The 17,872-nt window shown below is 43.7% G+C and overlaps 1 protein-coding gene across 1 annotated transcript in view; it reads right to left on the bottom strand.

The window, feature by feature from the left end:
- LOC109917568 (epoxide hydrolase 4-like) overlaps positions 1–17,039 on the bottom strand; it is a 31,500-nt gene extending 14,461 nt beyond the window's left edge. The window contains exons 1-4 of the mRNA XM_048617831.1: positions 17,036–17,039; positions 11,974–12,126; positions 6,073–6,170; positions 2,754–2,902 (exon numbers count right to left, since the gene is read on the bottom strand). Coding sequence (XP_048473788.1) covers positions 2,754–2,902; positions 6,073–6,170; positions 11,974–12,126; positions 17,036–17,039 — 404 coding nt within the window. The remainder of the gene's footprint in view (positions 1–2,753; positions 2,903–6,072; positions 6,171–11,973; positions 12,127–17,035) is intronic.
- Positions 17,040–17,872: the final 833 nt, after the last annotated feature.

Here is a 17,872-nt window from a genome sequence, read left to right as displayed (position 1 = left end):
GATGGGGGTGAGGGGGGAGGTGTTGGGGCAGGTGTAGCACTTCCTGCAGTTGCAGGGAAAAGTGCCGGGTGTGGTGGGGCTGGAGGGGAGTGTGGAGCGGACAAGGGAGTCCCGGTGAGAGTGGTCCCTCCGGACAGTAGATAAGGGTGGGGAGGGAAAAATGTCTTTGGTGGTGGGGTTGGATTGCAGATGGCGGAAGTGTCTGAGGATGATGCGCTGGATCCGGAGTGCAGATGGCGGAAGTGTCTGAGGATGATGCGCTGGATCCGGAGGTTGGTTGGGTGTTACATGAGGACAAGGGGGATTCTGTTCTGGTTGTTATTGCGGGGAGGGGGTGTGAGGGATGAATTGCGGGAAATGCGGGAGACACGGTCGAGGGCGTTCTCGACCACTGAAGGGGGGAAGTTGCGGTCCTTGAAAAACGAGGACATCTGAGATGTACGGGAGTGGAATGCCTCATCCTGGGAGCAGATGCGGCGGAGGCGAAGGAATTGGGAATAGGGGATGGCAGTTTTGCAGGAAGGTGGGTGGGAGGAGGTGTATTCTAGGTAGCTGTGGGAGTCGGTGGGCTTGATATGGATATCGGTTTCCAGGTGGTTGCCAGAGATGCCAGAGCGGTCTCTCCTTCCTGGACCTCTCTATTTCCATCTCTGGCAACCACCTGAAAATTGATGTCCATTTCAAGCATACCGACTCCCACAGCTACCTAGAATACACCTCCTCTCACCCACCTTCCTGCAAAAAGGCCATCCCCTATTCCCAATTCCTTCACCTCCGCCGCATCTGCTCCCAGGATGAGGCATTCCACTCCCGTACATCTCAGATGTCCTCATTTTTCAAGGACCGCAACGTCCCCCCTTCAGTGGTCGAGAACGCCCTCGACCGTGTCTCCCGCATTTCCCGCAATTCATCCCTCACACCCCCTCCCCGCAATAACAACCAGAACAGAATCCCCCTTGTCCTCACGTACCACCCAACCAACCTCCGGATCCAGCGCATCATCCTCCGACACTTCTGCCATCTGCAATCCGACTCCACCACCAAAGACATTTTTCCCTCCGCACCCTTATCTGCTCTCCGGAGGGACCACTCTCTCCGGGACTCCCTTGTCCGCTCCACACTCCCCTCCAGCCCTACCACACCCGGCATTTTTCCCTTCAACTGCAGGAAGTGCTACACCTTTTTTTGCCCCTACACCTCCCCCCTCACCCCCATCCCAGGCCCCAAAAAGACTTTCCACATCAAGCAGATGTTCACCTGCACATCTGCTAATGTGGTATACTGCATCCGCTGTTCCCGTTGTGGCCTCCTCTACATCGGGGAAACCAAGCGGAGGCATGGGGACCGCTTTGCAGGACACCTATGCTCGGTTCGCACTAAACAACTGCACCTCCCAGTCGCGAACCATTCCAACTCCCCCTCCCATTCCTCAGACGACGTGTCCATCTTGGGCCTCGCCTCCTGCAGTGCCACAACGATGCCACCCGAAGGTTGCAGGAACAGCACCTCATATTCCGCTTGGGAATCCTGTAGCCCAATGGTATCAATGTGGACTTCACAAGCTTCAAAATCTCCCCTCCCCCTACCGCATCCCAAAACCAGCCCAGCTTGTCCCCGCCTCCCTAACCTGTCCTTCCTCCCACCTATCCTCTCTTCCTACCTCAAGCCCCACCCCCATTTCCTACCTACTAACCTCATCCCGCCCCCTTGACCTGTCCGTCTTCCCTGGACTGACCTATCTCCTCCCTAACTCCCCACCTACACTCACCTTTACCGGCTCCATCCCCGCCTCTTTGACCTGTCTGTCTCCTCTCCACCTATCTTCTCCTCTATCCATCTTCTATCCGCCTCCCCCGCTCTCCCTATTTATTTCAGAATCCCCTTCCCCTCCCCCATTTCTGAGAAGGGTCTAGGCCCGAAACGTCAGCCTTCCTGCTCCTCTGATGCTGCTTGGCCTGCTGTGTTCATCCAGCTCTACACCTTGTTATCTCAGATTCTCCAGCAACTGTAGTTCCTACTATCTCTAGTCTAGAACCTATCTAACTTTACCTGAAATGTATTCAATGAACCGGAATCCACTGGTGTCTAGGAAAGAGTGTTCCAAAGACAAATGACTCTCTTAAAAAGAGAATCTCCTCATTATGTCCTAAATGGGAGGCCTCTTGCTTTTAAACTGTGTCCACTTGCGCAAGTCTCACCCATGAGGGAAAATGTCTTTTCAGCATCTACCCTGTCAAGGTCCATCAAGATTATATAAGTTTCAATAAGATCATTTCAATGGATAAACTCTTATAAGTTCTAACCTCCATGAATACAGCCCCAGCCTGCCCATTTTTTCCTCATAAGATAACCTCCTCATCTCAGGAATCAGTCGAATGAACATGCTCTGAATGACTTTGGATACAATTATGCCCCTTTTAAAATAAGGAGACCAAAACTATACAAGGTATCTCGACATGGTCTCACCAATGCACTGCACAACTGTAGCATAACATCCCTATCCTCATATTCCATTCCCAGTACAATAAACAATGAAATAAATTGTTCCATTTGCCTTCCTAATCACCTGCTGTACCTGCATACTGACTTTTTGTGATTAATGTACCAGAAAACTATACACCCTCTCCATTTAAACATTTCCTCCATTCTTCCCGCCAAAGCAGACAAATTCACAGTTTCGCACGTTGGGAGGAAGAGAAGGAAAACGAATCTTGGAAAGGTTAAGATAAAGCATGATCAAGTGAATTCCCTACCTGAAGATGTTCCTATAGTAGTTGAGGGGGGCCACCAGAGCTCCAGGCTTAGAGAAGTTGTAGACATAAGCCTCTAACTCTTCTTCAGTCAACCTGCTGCTTTTATTCTGAATTCCCATTTGTTTATTCATGTATACGCTCTTCAGGGCCTAGAAAAAAATACCAGAGATAGATTTTGTGCAGCATTTAAAATAAAAAGTGTATTAAATAAAATAATCCACACACATGTGGTGAATAGATCAACAGGTAACAGGATCCCACTCCAGTGTTTAGATAACAATTCTTTTCTTAATTCATTCATGGGATGTGGGTATTGCTGGCTAGGCCAGCATTTATTGCCCATCCTCAGTTGCCCAAGAGAAGATTACAGTCAGCTGCCATCTTGAACAATTGCAGTCCATATAGTGCAGATAGGCCCAAGTGCCATCAAGGAGAGGGTTCCAGGAATTTCATCCAACAATACTGAAGGAATGGTGATATATTTCCAAGTCAGGATGTTAAGTGGCTTGGGAAGGAACTTGTACGTAGTTGTATTTCCATGTACCTGCCCTTTGACTTTCTAGACGGAAGTGAGTGTGGGTTTTCAAGGTGCTGTCTAAAGAGCCTTGGTGTCTGCAGTGTGTCTAGTAGATGCTACACAGTGCAGGTACTGAGTGACAGTTTAGAGGGAGTGGATATTTGTGGATGAGGTGCAAATCAAACAGGCCACTTTCTCCTCGATGGTACCAAACTTCCGGAGTGTTGTTGGAGCTGCACTCATCGAGGCAAGTGGGGAGTATTACATCAAATTCCAGACTCGTGCCCTGCAAATGTTGGGTAAGCCTTAGGGAGTCAGATTAGTGAGTTACTCACTGCAGGCATCCTAGCCTCTGACCTGATCTTACAGCCTTAGTATTTATAAGGCTAGGCAATTAAGTTTCTGGTGAATGGTAAGCCCCAAAACGTTGATAGTAGGAGATGAGTTATGGTAATGCCATTGAATTTCAAGGGGAAAAGGTTAGATTCTCTCTTCTTGGAGATGACTGGGTTGAATTTGTCCTGCTTTTTACATACAGGTCATACATATGCAATATAACCTGTCAAACAGATGCCAGTGTTGTAGCAATACTGGAACGGCTTGGCTAGAGGCACAGCAAGTTCTAGAGAATATCTTCAAAATCATTGCCAGAATGCTGTCAGGGCCCATAGTCTTTGCAGTATCCAGTGCTTTCAACTGGTTCTTGATATCATCTGGAGTGAATCAAGTTGACATTTATGATGCTAGAAACCTCTGGAGGTGACAGATCACTTGACACCATCCACATTGCACTTCTGGCTGAAGATACGAGAATGCTTCAGCCCAATGTTTTGCACTGATGTGCTGTGCTCCCTTGTAATTGAGGTTGGAGATATTTATGAAGCCACCTCCTCCAGTGAGTTGTTTAATTGTTTATCACCAATCACGATTGTGTGCGGCAGGACTGTAAGAACTTAGCTCTAATCCAATGGTTGTGAAATTGCTTAGCTCTATCAAATTCTTCTTATGCATTTGGGCATGCAAGTAGTCCCGTTTTGTAGCTTCACCAGGTTGACACCTCATTTTTAGGTATACCTGGTGCCCTCCTGTATCTTCAAAGAAGCTGGCTTGATGATAATGGTACAGTGAGGGAAATAATAGGCCATGAGGTTACAGACTGGGTTGCATTATAATTCTGCTGATGATGATAGCCCACATCACCTCATAGATGCCCATCCTTGAATTGCTAAATCTGCTCCAAGTCTATCCCATTCAGCACACGATAGTTCCACACAACACAATGTAGGATATTCTCGATGTGAAAGCGGATTTTGGTCTCCACGGGGACTGCGAGGTGGTCACTCTTACAATGCTATCATGGACAGATGAACTTGCAGTAAGCAGGCTAGTAAGGATGAGGTCAAGTATGAGGTTAACCTCTTCCCATTTCCCTCAACACTTGCTACAGACAAAGTTTAGCAGTAATGTCCTTTGGGATCCAACCAGCTCAATCAGTAATAGTGCTGCCGAGCTACTCTGGGTGGTAAACACTGAAGGTCCCCACTAAGAGTATATTCTGCAACCTTGCCACCCTCGGTGCTTCCACTTCAACATGGAGGAGATCTGACTCATCAGCTGGGAGGGCATGGTGGCTTTATGTGGAAATTAGCAGGAGGTTATCTTGCTCATGTTTGGCCTGATGCCATGAGACCCATCGTGTCCAAAGTCAATGTTGAGGACTTCCCAGGGTAACTCTGTCCCAAGTGTATACCACAGTGCTGCCACCTATGTTGCGTCTGCTCTGCCAGTGGGACAGGGTATACAGCAATGGTGATGGTGCTATCTGGGGCATTTCACGTAAGGCATGATTTGTGAGCATGACTATGTCAGACTGTTGCTGTGACAGAGCTCTTCCAATTTTGGAACTTGTCCCCAGTTGTTAGTAAGGAAGAGCTGGTAGGGTTGACAGGGATGTGCTTGCCATTGTTCTTCTACTGCCTTAGTCAATACCAGTTGGGCAGTCTGGTTGCATCAATTTTTAAGACTCTTTAGCGATTGATACAACTAAGTGACTTGCTAGGCTGAGTGGCATTTCAGAGGGCAGTTAGGACTTAACCACATTGCTGTAGGTATAGAGTCAAATGTAGGCCAGACCAGCTGAGGACAGTCTTCAGTGATGACAATGATGGTTTTGACAATGGTTTCATAGTCATCCTTAGACTTTTAATTTCACTGAATTCAAACTATACCATCTGCCACCATGGGATTTGAATCCAGAAGGCCCTAGAACATTACCTAGGTCCCTGGATTACTATTCCCATGATAGTACTGCTAATGCCAGTGCCTCCCCTTAGTCTGAGTGGGTTGGCCAGTTGAGGGATTATAGTTAGACTCAGCGCCCTTATAGGGGCCAAGAAAACCTGCCAGATTTGGCTTCTAATTTTTACCAGACATTAAAAACCTACACAGAAGGGAGCTTTTCAGCATGTCATGCCTATGCTGGTTCTTTGTCAGAGTTATCCAATTTGCTCTACTCGGTCCCTTTTCATTTTAAGGAGTAAACCAGCAAAAGTTTCGTTTCAAGTCTCCCTTGAAGTTACTATTGAAATTGCCTCCTCTACGCTTGCAGACAGTGTCAAGACAATTGGTGATAGGATAGGGTATGACATTGAATGCAAGCCATGATAAAATAGTCCATCCCAAACATATTCCAGAGGTTTAGACATGAGGAATAACATGAGGCAATGAGCGCAAGCAGGGTACATTGAAACCTGGTAGCCAGGGAGCAGGTAATGTTTTCAGAAAAGGAAGAGAGCTGTTTACCTTGAAATCATCCATACACATGAAAAGCTCAGGAAGCTTCGGCAATTGGAAGAAAAATACATAGCTGGACTTCAGCAGCTGGGATGGAGTCAGGTAATCTGAAAAAAACACTTGCACTGATATAGTCATACAGTCATACAGCAAAGAAACAGACCTTCTATCCAACTCGTCCATGCTGATCAAGTTTCCCAAATTAACCTAGTCCCACTTACCCGCATTTGGCCCATATCCGTCTAAACCTTTCCTATTCATGTACCTGTTAAAATGTCTTTTAAATGTTGTAACTGTACCTGCATCTACCACTTCCTCTGGCAGTTCATTCCGCATACAAACCACCCTCTGTACGAAAATGATGTCCCTCAGATTCCTTTTAAATCTTTCTCCTCCTGTTATCTTAAAAGTATGCCCTCTAGTTTTGAATTACCCAATGCTAGGGAAAAGACCTTTGCTATTCACCTTATCTATGCCACTCATGACTTCATTAACCTCTATAAGGTCATCTCTCAACCTCCTACGCTCTGTTGAAAAAGGTCCCAGCCCATCCAACCTCTCCCTATAACTCAAGCCCTCCAGTCCTGATAATATCCTCATAAATCCCTTCTGCACCCTCTCCAGCATAATAATATCCTTCCTATACCAGTGTGACCAGAACTGTACACAGTACTCCAAACTGTGACTTCACCAATATCCTGTACAACTGCAAATATAGCACTGTTCGTATAACTCAACTTTTCAAGGAGCTTCACAGAAGTGTTATTAAACGAAATCTGACACTGAGCCATGTAAGGGAATATTAAAACAAGATGGTCAAAAACCTCATCGCAGAAATAGACTTTAAGTAATCTCTTAAATTAGAAGACAGCACGAGTTTGGGAAGGGAATTCCAGAGTGTAAGATCCAGGTAACTGAAGGCATGAGAAGCCAGAATTGAAGAAACACAGGCACCTCAGAGGACTGTATATCTGGAGAAACTTACAGAAATAATGAAGGGCAAGACCATGACAAGAATTGAAAACTAGGATAAAAATTTCAGGATTGAAGTTCTGCCAGACTGGGACCAAGCACAATGCAGTGGGTATATATGCAATAGGTTAACAGAACTTGTTGAAAATTAACTGCAGAGTTATGGATGAAAATGGACAGTCACATCAGCTATATTCGAGTCGTTTTACACTTAACTAAATCAAGTAGTAAATACCACACAAATATAACTAAAGCACATATTCACCTTGGTTTAGCAAAACGCTAACAAGACTCACATTCATTTGGCATTTTATCATATCACTTAGAAATGTCTCAAAGTGTTTCCCAAACTAATGAATGCAGTCACTTTTGTGAGAAGCGAGATTCCACAATCAGCAACAGGATGATCAGTTAATACGCAGTGAACACTGTAAAGTACTTTGAATTTTAAAAGCCTAAAGCAAGTGTGATCTCAGATGAAACACTCATCCAGTAATCTATACAACTCCCTGTTGTGTTTCATACTCTATGGTTTGCTCAAATCAGCCACTACGTGATGATCTCCTTTCCACTGAACCCATTATAGTTTACTGACTCTTCTCTCTCCACTCCCCATTCCAAAACAATTTTTAAGGGTCTGAGAACAGAGAGAATTGTTGAGGGTGATTCAGAACTTTACAGACTTTCAAGATACAATTGACTAAGTAGTACACATTAGAATTGTTATCTAAGTTAAACTGGATTAAAGGAATTAAAGCAAGTTTAAAGCATTAAAATTTGCTAAAAGGGTAGAAAGCAGACAGTAGTGATGATGGTTTATTTTGAAATTAGAGGGAGGTATACAATGGAGTTCCTAAGGTATTAGGCCCATTACTCTTTTAGATATATTGTAATTGAAATAACTCCACGAATGCCAGAATCCTGTTACCAAGTCACACTTTGTTTACATGTGCATAGTACATGACACTGACCCAGCTAGCTCAGAGCCAGCTCCTAGAGTGAACATAACCGCTGACAGTCCAGTTTATATCTTTTTCCTGGGGCATTCTTGCATTAAGTCCTGTTCCTCCGATTCTGCGTGTACTAGACCGTAGACCCCCCATCTTGCATCCAAAGGATCTCGGTCAAAATTCATCTTCTTCAGATGGTAATGGCGTCAAAACTGCAACATCTGCTGTGTCCATCTCATCCTCAGAGTTTTCTTTGATGCTAGATGGAGGGGGAAACCCACAGGTTCTGACAGTCTTGCCAGATGCTCTGAGGGACCGGGAATGTTATGTTCCTGCCCCATTTGCAAGGTTGCACCTTTCATGTGATCCTCATGCTGCCCATTCCACAAACTGTACTCCTGATTTCTGTCTCTACTTTTATACCTAAGGAAAATGGCACTGGGTGGGTCTTGCAGAATCATGGAATGGCTTTTTGGTTAATATGTAAGGTGGCCTTGGCCTCTTTGATAGTCCCTAGACCTTCCTGAAAAACTTCCGAGTATTCAATTAGACTTCACTCAGGTAGCCATTTTCTAAGCAAAGATGCTGAGCCGATCAAGTGGAACCTTTCTCTACCTATTTTGCCCCATCAAGCTTGGGCCAGAGCCTTTTACTACAATCAATGCTAACCGAAACAGCTGTCTTACATAACAGACTGGAACCAAAGTTGTATCCTTAATCCATAGGGATTCACTGGTATAGTTTCTCAGCCTGGCCGAGGTCTTATGCAAACTTAAGGGTTGGAGTGCTGAATGAACTTTGGAGAAGACTGGTCCTGCAATCACTGACACAGCCACACCAGTATTGACCTCAATTAGAACTGGGTGATCTTTTGGCCAGATGTTTATTTTGATTGGTCCTGATTTGGATGTTGCTAAACAATTCAACTATTTGAAACCAGTTGTAGGTGGATTTCCAGGGTGTGCACTCTCCTGGATACCAGCCTATAAGTTATCTTATTCAAATCAGGCCTAGTGGGATTCTTTTGCTGTCTAGAGTCCATATATTGGTAGCAACTAAAAGGCCTGCCGGCCCGAATCCTTAAAAAATTTTAACTATTTGGCTGAGGCTAGGCTTTGTTTTAGGGTTTTGTTGTGGCCTGACCTAGATCCCTGTTCAGGATATGTCCTGAGTGAGGCTACACAACTGCCTTCACTCAACCTGATTTAGCCTGAGGGTGTCCACTTCCTTCAGAATACCTCGTAACTCATAAGCTCCACTTGCTGCATTTTCTAATGACAAATCCAGTTGTGGTGCCTGTTTGAAGTCCAGTTGGCCTTCAGCGACTAGGCACAGTCATATCATTAATCCCAGATATCAAACAGTCTCTCAGCATCTCACTCAGGGTAACCAAAATCACATGCCTCCGCCAGTTGTCTTAACCTCATCAAAAATCCCAATGCAGATTCGCCTGGTTCTCGAACTGCCGAGTAAAACCAATAGTGTCTCAGAATTCATAGAGGCTTTGGGGTCACAATATTCCTTAGCTAAGTCAACCACCTCTTGAAAGGTTTCAGTATCTGGTGGCTTCAGGGAAAGTCAGGCTTCTAATAACTGAGAAAGCTGCAGGTCCACAAATTGTCAGGAGAATTACTCGTTGCTTTTCGTCTGCCCCAATGTCATTTGCTTGAAAAAAAAATGCATTCTTTCCACATACTGGGTGCATTCTTTGACAGCAGGATTGAACAAGTCAAGCTTCCCAAATAGCAACATGACACCAAAAATGCTTACCCCAACTCAAAGACGACTGTTGCGAACGAATCTTTTCAGGGGCATGTTTTTCACACTCATCGCCACAGAAATAATTCCACAAAGGCCAGTATCCCATCATCAAGTCACCCTTTATTTACATGTGCATAGTAATGTCACTGACCCAGCAAGGTCAGAGCCAGCTCCTAGAGTGAACATAACCCCCGAGACTCCTGTTTATATCTGTCAGCCAGGACTCCCTGATTGGACCAGATTAAAAGCCACAATCAAGAAAGTGATATTCTATGATATCCGAGACAACAAGGTGCAGGGCTGGATGAACACAGCAGGCCAAGCAGCATCATAGGAGCAGAAAGGCTGACGTTTCAGGCCTAGACCCTTCATCGGACCCTTCATCATCTATGATATCCACCCGGTTGACCTTATTCTAATCACTAAATCTTGGGTATACAAGGGATCATTTCAAAGTCTATACATTATGCAAAACAGATTTCAAGACGACAGAAACAGAGTAGATGTGAAGACATTGCCGGATGAAATTTAATACGGAGAGGTGTGACATGGTGTATTTTGGTGTGAACCATGAGGAGAGATGATACAAATTCAGTGATACAATTTCAAAGGGAATGCAGGAACAGAAAGATCTGGGTGAGCACGTACACGAATCTTTGATGGTGACAAAGTAAATTCAGAAGGCTGTTCAAAGGGGGTTCTGGGTTTTATTGATAGAGAGATAGATTACAGAAGCCTGGAAATTGTGCTAAGTAAAATGCTGCCTGTGTCTTCGTTGAAGTATTGTGCTCAATTCCAAGCCCTCCACTTTAGGATGGATACGAAGACCTTGGAGAGGGTGCAGAGAGGTATTGGCGAAATGATAATGTCACTGGATTAATAGTCCACAATCCCTCGCGAGGGTTCGGAGGACATGGATTCAATTCCTACCCTGACAAATGGTGAAATCTGAATTCAATAAAGACTGGAATTAAAAGATAACCTAATAGTGACCAAGCAAACATTGTAAATTGTCACAAAAACACATCTGATTTACTACTGCCCTTAACGGAGGGAAATCTGCCACCTTTAAGTGGCCTGACCTGGCATACAGTGACTATAGTCACACAGCAATGTGACAAGCAAAGCCTCGGAACACAGGCAATTAGGGATAAGCAATAAATGCTGGCCTAGTCAGCAACAGCCACCCATGAATTAAAAATAAGATTTACTTTGATGGTGCCAGGAACAAGGCACTTCAGTTATGTGCAGAGGCTGGAGAAGTTGGAGTTCTTGACGTTACAGCAGAGTGAGATTGATGGGTGATTTGATACAGGTTTCCAAAATCATGAATGATTTTGATACCATCAATAAACAATTTCTAGTAGCAGACAGTGGAAGAAGGTTTTAAGCTGCTTGGCTAAAGAAGCATAAGTGTCCAAAGAATTTTTTTCACTTAACAAAGTGAACTGTATCATTAGGAACACAATGACCCTCTTCTGGAATATTGTGTCCAATTCTGGTTACCCAGTTGTAAGAAGGATATTATCAAGCTAGAGAGGGATCAGAAGCGATTTACCAGGATGTTGTTATGGAAGGTTTGAGTTCTCAAGAAAGGCTGGATAGGCTGGGACATGTTTCACTGGAGTATAGGAGGTTGACAGGCAACCTGATAGAAGTTTATAAAATAATGAGAGGTACGAATAGAGTTAATAGTAGTTGTCTTTTCCCTAGGATGGGGGATTTCAAGAGTGGGGGTCACATTTTTAAGATGAGAGGAGAGAGATTTAAAAATGGCATGGGAAGCAAATTTTTCACACAGAGGGTGGTTCACATGTGGAATGAACTTCCTGAGGAAGTGATGGATGCAGATACAATTACAACATTTAAAAGACATTTGGATAGATACATGAATAGGAAAGGTTTGGAGGGATATGGGCCAGCAGCAGGCACTTGAGACTAGTTTAGTTTGGGGTAATGTTCGGCACGGACTGGTTGGACCGAAGGTTCTGTTTCCATGCTGTATAACTCAATGACTGAAAGTGTGTTGGAAGTCAATTCATTAGTAACATTCAAAAGGAATAAAAAGGCAGTGAGGAAGAACAGATTAAGCTGGATCGTTTTACTATAGACACAATGAGCTGATGACTTCTTTCAATGCTGTATCTTTCATCATTCCACAGTTTGACAGCACATTCATGATTTGTTCTTCAATCATTATGGAAATAAAAAGAAGTCTTCCGCTCACCTTGGAACGAATTTGGATGTGGCGCGTTCAAGATTATCAATCTCTCCGCCATCTCTGGATTGCGAATTGCGAAGTTCCAAGCCAGGATGCCACCCCAGTCATGCCCCACCAGAATACAGCTGCTGTGCCCTGAAAATAAACAGAACTGTGAGGCTTTTCGTACAGCAAAGGGTCAGTCCAACCATGACTGCACTTTGACTCTTGCAGCATGCCAATAGAGTTAAAGCATTGTACCGATCAGACATTGAAGAGTCAATGTGCTGTTTTGAGTCAGGGTCACAAAAAGAAGGCTAGAATCAGACTCATTGTTCAGTGATTGAAGAAGGGCTTGCCAGGCAAAGCTTCTGTCTATCATACTTAGACATAGTAAGAACTGCCGATGCTGGAGTCAGAGATAACACAGTGTGGAGCTGGAGCAACACAGCAGGCCAGGTAATCATCCCTAGAAGAGGCTTCGCAGTGGGGTCATAACTCACTCAGAGATAGTAAGAACTGCCGATGCTGGAGTCAGAGATAACACAGTGTGGAGCTGGAGGAACACAGCAGGACAGGATCCCGACCCGAAACGTCAACTTTCCTTCTCCTCTGATGATCCCTAGCCTGCTGTGTTCCTCCAGCTCCACACTGTGTTATCTTATTTATGTCTATCATACTTACTGTTTTTTTGTGAATCTACAATGGTGAGTAGAGTGGGTTCTTTTTTGATTATATGTTTTATTGAGATCTGTCTCTTGATTAAACTTTAAAAATTAAACATATAGGTGCTATGTTCGCCTGGAGCAGTGTTTTTTAGAGCGGTAACACTGTGCTATTTTCTGGGACGGTAGATTGTCAAGGTGCAAAGGTGGCCTTTAGTACAGTGACGTGCTGTTCCTCTCAGATGTGGAAGATTAGGGAAAGTTTCCACGTTACTGATGATTATATCTGCAGGAAGTGTGCTTGGTTGAGAATTCTATCGCATCACATGGATTGGCTGGAACGGCAGTTGAGGCAATGAGGAATTTACAGGAGCTAGGGGGTGTGATGGATGGCAGTTGCAGGAAGGGTAAACCGAAGATATAGTCAGGTAGATGGATTACCTCCAGGTAAGGAAGGAGAGGGAGACAAGTCGTGCAGCACTCTCCTGTGGCTATCCCGATTTCAAACAAGTATGCTGTTTTGGAAAATGTAGGGGGCAACAGACTCTCAGGGGAATGTAGCACTGACAGCCAGGTTTCTGGTACCGAGGCTGGCTCTAATGTAACAAGGGGTGATAGGGTACTCTCTAGTCAGAGCCAGGATCAAAGATATCATGGAGAGGGTGCAGAATATTCTCAGAGGGGAGCGGGACCAACAGGAGATTGTTGTATACATTGGAACTAACGACATAAGAAAAGAAAAGGATGAGATCCTGAGGAGAGAATATAGGAAGTTAGGCAGGAATTTAAAAACGAGGTCCTTGAGGGTAGTAATATCTGGATTACTCCCAGTGCCAGAAGCTAGTGAGGGTAGGAATAGGAGGATACAGCAGATGAATGCGTGGCCAAGGAGCTAGTGCAGGGGAGCAGGGTCTGTTTCCATGCTGTACATCTCTATGACTCTACATATCCCTGACCAGCTTTTGGTGTAATAGTACCACAGTGCAAGTAGCTTAAGATCAATTATTTTTCCAGGCTGTATCTAACTGAGTGCATCCCTGTAACCTTGTTCCTTCTGGGAATCCTTGAGCCATGCACATTGAGAACGTTAAAAGGAATTAGGGTAATTGGATAGGCAGGTAAGGTATGACTGGCTCAATATCCTCATGAGCAGCACTGGGGTTTCCAGTAGCAGATAAACAGAGAGAGCTCAGAATGTTTTTATCATTGGTCATTCATGAATACTGGGTTTGACAGACAGAGTCACAGAGTTTTTACAGGATGGAAAAAAATCTTTAGCACATTGTGTCTGTTCTAGTGATCAGGGATCTATCTATTCTAATCCCATTTTCCAGCACTGTGCTCATCTAAATAATTCTTAAATGTCTTGAACATTCCTGCCTTTACCACCATTTATGCAGTGAATTCTGGATACCCACCACCTTCTGTGTGAAAAGATTTTTCCTTATCATCTTGTTCTTTACCGTGAAACTGAGTCCCCTGGTTACTGACCCTTTACTAAGGAGAAAGCTTTTTCCCATCTAGCCTATCTATGCTCCTCATAGGTCTGTAAACTCCATAGAACCCCTACAGTGTGGAAACAGGCCATTCGACCCAACAAGTCCACACCGACTGTCTGAAGAACACCCTACCCAGACCCATCCCCTGCCCTATCCCTGTAACCCTGCATTTCCCATGACTAACACATCTAACTTACACATCCCTGGATACTATGGGTAATTTAGCATGGCTAATCTGCCTAACTTGCACATCTTTGGACTGTGGGAAGAAACCAGAGCACCTGGTGGAAACCCACGCAGACATGGGGAGAACATGTAAACTCCACACAGTCACCCGAAGGTGGAATCAAACCCAAGTCCCTGGCGCTGTGAGGCAGCCGTGCTAACAACTGAGCCACCATCAGATCCTCTCTCGGCCTTCTCTGCTCTAAGGAAAACGACCCCAGCCTATCTAGTCTCCCTTCGTAGCTGACTCGCTCCAGCCAAGGCAACATCCTGGTGAATCTCCTCTGCACTTTCTCTAGTATAAACACATTCTTGCTATAGTGGCAATCAGAACTGCACACAGCACCCCAGTTGTGACTTAACTAATGTTATGTACAGCTCCTTGCTCTTGTATTCACTGTCTTGACTAATAAAGGCAAGCATCCAACATGTAGCATTTAATCTACCTGTAATGCTGCCTCCAAGGATCTAAGAACATGCACACCATGGTTCTTCTGATCATCAGTACTTCCTAAGGTCCTATCATTCAATGTATACTCCCTTGCCTTGTTAGTCCTCCCAAGACACATCACCTCACACTTTCAGGTTTAAATTCCATTTGTCACTGATTAGCTCATTTGACCAGCCTGTCTATATTGTCCTTGAATCTAAGGTTTTCCAGTTGCTGCTTACCAAACCATCTGCAAACTTACTGACCATACCTCCTACATTCATGTCCAGATCATTATTGTATACTACACACAGTAAACTGTGGTATGCCAGTGGTTAGAGGTTTCTAGTAACAAATATGTCCTTCAAAAATCACCCTCTGCTTCTTGCCTCTAATCGGATTTTGGATGCGTTTTAGCAAACTGTCCTGAATGTTATTGGCTCTTAGTTTCCTAACCAGACTAACATCCAAGACCTTGTCAAAGGTTTTACTGAAGTCCATGTAGACTACATCAAATGTACTACTCTTATCTACACACCTCTCGTGTTTTTTTTAAATCTTTCTTCTCTTACCTTAAAAATATGCCCCCTCGTCTTAAAATCCCCAACCTTAGGGAAAAGACACCTGCCATTCACCTTATCTGTACCCCTCATAATTTTATAAATTTCTGTGGGGTCACCTCTCAACCTCCTTTGCTCCAGTGAAAAAAATCTCAGCCTCTCCTCATAACTCAAACCCTCTATTCCTGGCAAGATCCTGGTAAATCTCCTCTGAACCCTCTCCGGCTTAATAATATCCTTCTTATTACAGGAAGACCAGAACTGGACACAGTACCTCAGAAAAGGTCTCACCAAGGTCCTGTACAACCTCAACATAATGTCCTAACTCTTACACTCAAAGGTCTGACAAAGGAAGGCAAGCGTGCTAAATGCCTTCTTAACCACCCTATCTATATATGATGCAATCTTCAAAGAATTATGTACTTGAACCCCTTGGTCTCTCTGTTCTTCAACACTGCCCAAGGCCCTATTTTTAATTGTACAAGTCTAGTCTTTGTTTGTTTTACCAAAATGCAATACCTTGCATTTATTTAAATTAAACTTCATTTGCCACTCTACGGCCCACTGATCCAATTGATCAAGATCTCTTTGTAATTTTAGATAACCTTCTTCACTGCCCGCCAAACCACCAATATTGATGTCAATTGCAAACTTACTAACCATACTTTCTGTATTCACATCTAAATCATTTATATAAATGAAAATCAAAACTTTGTCAAAAGAGGAGGCAATGGCCCAGAAGTATTATCACCAGACTACTAATCCAGAAACTCAGCTAATGTTCAGGGGGCCTGCGTTCAAATCTGCAATGGCAAATGGTAGAATTTGAATTCAATAATAATCGGGAATCAAGGATCTACTGGTGACCATGAAACCATTACCGATTGCCAGAAAAATCCATCTGGTTCACTAATGTCCTTCAGGGAAGGAAATCTGCCATCCTTACCTGGTTCAGCCTACATGTGACTCCAGATTCACAGCAATGTGGCTGACTCTTAACTACCCTCTGAAATGCGAGCCACCCAGTTTCAAGGCAACTAGGTGCAGGCAACAAATGCTGGCTAGCCGCAAATGAATTTTAAAAAAGTGGACCTGGCAATAATCCATGTGGATCGCCACTGGTCACAGGTCTCCAGTCCAAAAAACAACCCACCATCATCACCCTCTGCCTCCTGCCGTTAAGCTAATTTTGTATCTGTGCAAATCCCATGTGATCCAAATTTTACTAATTAGTCTACCATGTGGAACTTTGTCAAAGGCTTTATGAAAGTCCAAGTAAACATTGTCTACTGCTCTGGCCTTGTCAGTCTTCTTGTTCCTCAAAATAACTTAATCAAGTTTGTGAGATGCGATTTCCCTTGCTTGAACCCCTTGGTCTCTCTGTTCTTCAACAATGCCCAAGGCCCTATTTTTAATTCTACAAGTCTTGTCTTTGTTTTACCAAAATTCAATACCTCGCATTTATTTAAATTAAACTTTATTTGCCACTCTTCGGCCCATTGACCCAATTGATCAAGATCTCTAACTAACTATCCCTAATCATTCCTTGACTCTCCAAATGCATATAAATCCTATCTTTCAGAATCACTTCCAAAAACCTACCCACCACCGACGTCAGACTCATAGGTCTATAGTTCCCAGGCTTCTCCTTACATCCCTTCTTACACAAAGGCACAACATCAGCCACTCTCCAGTCATTCGGCACCTTACCCATAGTTATAGATGATACAAATATTTCTGCAAGGGCCCCACAACTTCCTCTCCACCTCCCACGAAGACCTGGCATACACTAGATCAGGTCCCACAGATTTATCCACCTTTATATTTTCCAAGACCTCCAGGACTTCCTCTTCTGTAATGTGAACTGTTTTCAAAACATCAAGATTTATTTCTCTGAATTCTCCAGCCTCCATTTCTTTCTCCACAGTAAAAACTGATGTGAAATATTCTTTTAATATCTCTTCCATCTCCTCAGGTTCGACACAAAGATGACCTTTTTAATCTTTCCTACGCTCTCTCTGACTGCTCTCTTGCTTTTAGTGAACTTGTAGAATCTCTTGGATTATCCTTAACCTTATTTGCCAAGTCTATCTCATGTCTTCTCTGTGCCTTCCTGATCTCCCTCTTCAGAATGCCCCTACACTCTTTATACTGTTCAAGAGATTCATTTGAACACAGTTTTTATATTTAATACATGACTTCTTTTTATTCCTGACAAGAACCTCAATATCTTTATTCATCAATTGTTCTCTAACCCTACCAGCCTGACCTTTATGTCTCACAGAAATATAATGACTCTGAACTCTCATTATCATGCTTTTGAAAGCCTTCCACTTATCAGACGTCCCTTTATCTGCGAACAGTCTACTCCAATCAATTTCTGAAAGTTCTTGTCTCATACTATTAAAATTTGTTTTACTCCAATTAAAAACTTTTATTTTTATGGAAGGCTTATCCTTTTCAATAACAGTTTTAAAACAAATAGAATTATGATCACTAGACCCAAAGTGTTTCCCTAGTATTACTTCAGTCACTTGCCCTATTATC

Source organism: Rhincodon typus, chromosome 38, assembly GCF_021869965.1.
Source record: "Rhincodon typus isolate 14 chromosome 38, sRhiTyp1.1, whole genome shotgun sequence".
Classification (NCBI taxonomy): Eukaryota; Metazoa; Chordata; class Chondrichthyes; order Orectolobiformes; family Rhincodontidae; genus Rhincodon; species Rhincodon typus.
Note: the sequence above shows the minus strand (reverse complement) of the source record. Positions and strands in the feature narration are given on the sequence as shown.